At 40.6% G+C, this 4,232-nt stretch overlaps 1 protein-coding gene across 1 annotated transcript; it reads right to left on the bottom strand.

Annotated features, from left to right (window-relative positions):
• Nucleotides 1–1,172: 1,172 nt before the first annotated feature.
• LOC119797497 (agouti related neuropeptide) lies at nt 1,173–3,974 on the bottom strand. Its single transcript, XM_038306583.1, has 4 exons — nt 3,838–3,974; nt 1,974–2,195; nt 1,639–1,733; nt 1,173–1,560 (listed from the first exon to the last, which is right to left on the bottom strand). Exons 2-4 carry the CDS (start codon nt 2,110–2,112, stop codon nt 1,372–1,374), a joined length of 423 nt encoding a protein of 140 aa, XP_038162511.1. The 5' UTR covers nt 2,113–2,195; nt 3,838–3,974; the 3' UTR covers nt 1,173–1,371.
• Between the last annotated feature and the right edge of the window lie 258 nt (nt 3,975–4,232).

Here is a 4,232-nt window from a genome sequence, read left to right as displayed (position 1 = left end):
AAGATAAAGAAGAATGAAAAGCTTTGTTTCTTTCTAAAGAATTATTTTGTCTTTTCAGTAATTACTTCATTTAATTACAGATTACTTTGATTCATAGATGGTTTCTGTTGATGTTTTATACCAATATGAATATCTTTGATTGTTAAAAAGTTTTGGTTTAAAAATAGATGATGGTTAAAGCACACGACTAATGTATGAAGGCCTTAGTTCTTAAACCAGATGACCTGGGTTCGAACCAGACCCGTGGTCCTTTGCTGCATGTCTCTGCCCCTCTTTCAAACACGATTTCCTGTCAGCCTACTGTCCAAAAAATGAGCCTCTAGTGCCGTAAAAACTTGAAAATTAGATGTCAGCGGGGATGTCAGGAATCCAGTTTTTGTGTTTCCTTTCCTCCTCCACCAGGTGGTGCCCCGTCCTCATTGGTTCTCCCTGCACACCTGCAGCTCATTACCTGTGGAGCGTTCTTAAGCTGCTGACTGCCACTACCTCGACTCCAGAGTGTTTGCCAATACTGGGCACTCCAGCCATGCTTAGTTTAGCAGAGTCTAACCTGAGTCTTTGTTTGCCAGTTTTGGATTCTCTAGTCTAGCTGAGTTTTGCTGAGTCAAACTGAGTTTTTGTCAACCTGAGTCTTAACTTTGTTTTTGTCTTTGCCTCTCGGCAGGAAGTCATCCTGCAAACTGGATTTGTTTGGACCTTCTCACCGCAGCCCGTTCAAGTACCGCAGGAAATCAGAGTGGCAGTCAGCTTCTCCGTTCACCAGGGAACAACCGCAGAGTAACCCAGTCCACCCATTACCAAACAAGACAACCTCTGCTACAATCCTCACAGTCTGGATTCCATAAAGGACACCTTTCCCTGGAGAAATGAGGCTGCAACCTTTTCCTCCAATTCTAAACCTAAGGTTCAATTTTCCCACTGAGCCTGAACTAACCGCAGTGTCTTCCCCTCACCTTCCAGTTCCCGTTGAGCAGTGTTCAGAGCAGCACTGGATTCACCACATCATTACCAAATAAACCTGTTTAAACTTTTCCCTGGTCTCTCTGTTTGGTCTTCTGCATCTTTGGGTCAGAATTTAGATAAAGATCATGACAGGGGAGGATTACATTTACCAAGTAACAGAATTCAATGCCCATTTAATTTTCAATAAGTTAGAAATAAAGATAACATTATTAGAGCTAAAGCACAGGACATATTTATTTCAAATCAGAGCAGTTTTCACACGATTACAGGAGAAATAAATCCATTTATTCTTCCCTTCTTCTAACACCACATCCTCAGGCGGAACCGTGTCAAATTCACCAGGACGCATCTTCAGTTTATTATCTAGGAGCAGGTGGAACCGCAGAGATCAGCCCTCAGGAGGCGTGCTCAGGTGCGCCTGTGTGGGCAGGTGTGGCCCACCGGGCGGCAGTAGCAGATGGCGTTGTAGAACCGGCAGTAGCAGGTGTCACAGGGGTCACAGCAGGGCAGCGAGTAACCCAGGCAGAACTGCTGGTGAGGGATGCAGCGGCGAGGGGAGCGAGCGGCTCGGCCCTGCAGCTGCAGCGCAGACGAATCCTGCAGGACAAGAGAAGCAAAGAGGAGGGTCAGTGGGGGGGGGGGGTCTACAGAGAGCTGCTGAGGTCAGTTCTGCACCTCATTGTTGGAACCCGTCTCCATCATGAACCGGTCCTCCTCTGACTCCACAGGAAGAACAGCTTCCTGAACAGGGTTGGGGGCGTGGCCTCGATCTGCAGAACACAGTAAGGAAAAACGTCACCTGAAACGTTTAAACTTCTGCTCCGATGTTCTCTCTAAAACACTCCTGCAGAGAACCAGTGGATCCATTAGCACCAGTAGTTCTAGAGGAGGAACCTTCTAAAAAATCTGGACCAGAACCTCGTTACCAACAGGGGGGGAAAGTTTGCCCCTTTAAAATATGCAACTATCTGAGCTGACTGCAGAGCTCTCTGATTGGACGTGTCACCAACCGATGTCAGACAGGTAGGAGGTGTCGGTGCGGAGGCCCCCCGCCGGGCCGTCGTCCAGCTGGATGCCACCATGAACCAGAGCACAGGAGAGGCGCAGCAGGCTGAGGGACCAGCAGCAGAGCAGCAGCCTGCCAAACATCCTGCCAGGGATGAGGAGGAGAAGAGAAGAAGAAAAATCTGCACGGCAACTCCCACAATCCTTTGCTCTTCCTACGAGGAGCTCTGAAAGGAGGAAAATGAAGCAGTTAGATTCCCTGTCTGGAGAAGTTGAGCCATTCTAGTCTTATATTTCCTTTGAACAATGACGGCATGAAACTAAAGCTTTGATAAAACAGAAAAACAGCATCAATGCCTTCAGAGACGCAGACAAATAAAAATGTCTTCCAATGAATGAATGAGAGCAGCCAGAGGTCCAGCTTCATTAGAGAAACACCTCAGACTGAACAATCTGATCACAGTCAGAATCGGTTCTCCACCTGGAAGGACTTCATGGAGCTAAAAGATGAAAATGTTTTAGAGATGGAAAAAATGATTCCTTATTAAATCGATGGAGGAGAGAAGCTGGAGACCAACAATAAAAGTTCCTTAAATATGATCTACAGATGCAGCAGTTATGGGATCAGGATGATCAGGCTGAGAGCAAAAAGGAAAAATACCGAAAAGACGACCAGTTATTTTAGATTTTTTGAGAAAAGTTGCTCGATTGTCGAAATCTTTGTTGCCGTTACTTCTGTCTAAATTCATCTATGCACACAGAATAAAGTATTTATATAAATTTTAAAGATTTGTTTTCATTTGTAATTTTAAATGTAGATTTAATTACTAATGGGAAATAAAATTATTACATTCTTGATGTTAAATGTATTTTTAATTATATAATCGGACATTTAATTATTTAAATCAAACTTTTTTAAAATCTATAATTAATATTTAACTCATAACTCAAATGTATTTTAATTATTTTAACGAGACATTTAATTATTAACATTTCAGTTCTTTAATGGAACATTTGATTATTTCATTCATTAATCTTAAATTCAATTTTAAATCAATAAATGAGCATTGAATTATATAATTGAGTAATTTACATTTTAATGGCATTTTTTAGGTTTTGAATTATATATTAAATAAGCTAATAAATAAACATTACCTCTACTTATTTAATGGTACGTTGATGTAGTTCATTCATCCTAAAATCAGTGTTTCGCCACCTTCCTTGGGGTCCGGCCCCCACTTTGGGAACCCTTGATTTACGCTTCAGGCCATTTGGCAGAAATAAAAATAAAGAGTTATAATTATTAATAAGTTATAATAATGGAAAGAAATACGCCTGTTATCCCAGAGGATAACGGTTGTTTTTAATTTTCTCATTTTGGTCAAATAAAGAACCAAAATGAAAAGTAAAGTAAAAACCTAAATGTAAGCTGACCAGAACTAAAATACGACAAAAAACACAAGTCATTCATAAAGGTGAAAAACAGAAACAAAAGTGATCAAAATCAGTCATTTTAAAAGTTATTTTATGATAAATAATTTAATATTCCACATTTTTTTTGTAAAATACATCAATTTTTTTCAATTTTCGCTTCATTTTCCATTTTTCTTTACTGTTTATGAAGAATGTAAATAATGTAAGTATTTTTCTTAAGGGAGGAAAACTGTTTTTTGCCGACAAAGATTCTCTATCTAATAGTTTTCTTTGAAATCTACCAGAAACTACAAACATTTAAAGTCTTTTCAGGAAATACAGGATGAAAAAAAAAACTTTTCATTCAGTCTAACAGCTGATCATCATCATCATCATCATCATCCTCCTCCTCATCATCATCCTCATCATCATCATCATCATCAGGTGGAAACTCACCCTCTGGCTGTCGTTCCTGCTGCGTTTCTGTTTCTGAGGAGATGAAGGTGATTTAAAGCCCAATCAACAGGAAGTGGTCACATGACCAGCATGGTGGGCGTCGCCGCCTCTGTTTAATTTGGGATTGATCATTGAAGGCTCAAAACATAAGGAGCTTTTTCATCATCATTTAGCAGCCAATGTACGACTGCAGCCCAACAGGAAACCAATAATAGTAATAAAAAATCAGCGACTTTCTCTCCAACATCTATTCCAGAAAAAAGCAGAGAAGCTGCTGGAGGCTCCTGGTGTTTCTCCACCCATTAGCTTCTGTGTGTCTGAGCTACGGTTAAACGACTGAACTCAGCAGATGATGACAAGGAGAGACGCTTTTTTTAAAATTAATTCAGTCCAAC

This window comes from Cyprinodon tularosa, unplaced genomic scaffold (assembly GCF_016077235.1).
Source record: "Cyprinodon tularosa strain WSP-4 unplaced genomic scaffold, ASM1607723v1 ctg586, whole genome shotgun sequence".
NCBI lineage: Eukaryota > Metazoa > Chordata > Actinopteri > Cyprinodontiformes > Cyprinodontidae > Cyprinodon > Cyprinodon tularosa.
Note: the sequence above shows the minus strand (reverse complement) of the source record. Positions and strands in the feature narration are given on the sequence as shown.

Bases quoted from the DNA above. Each gene is read 5' to 3' on its own strand.
- LOC119797497 (XM_038306583.1), bottom strand. From the start codon at position 2,112: ATGTTTGGCAGGCTGCTGCTCTGCTGCTGGTCCCTCAGCCTGCTGCGC. The intron at 1,734-1,973 runs GTTGGTGACACG...TGTGTTCTGCAG, and splicing joins CTCCTACCTGTCTGACATCG to ATCGAGGCCACGCCCCCAAC. The intron at 1,561-1,638 runs GTGCAGAACTGA...CTTGTCCTGCAG, and splicing joins AGACGGGTTCCAACAATGAG to GATTCGTCTGCGCTGCAGCT.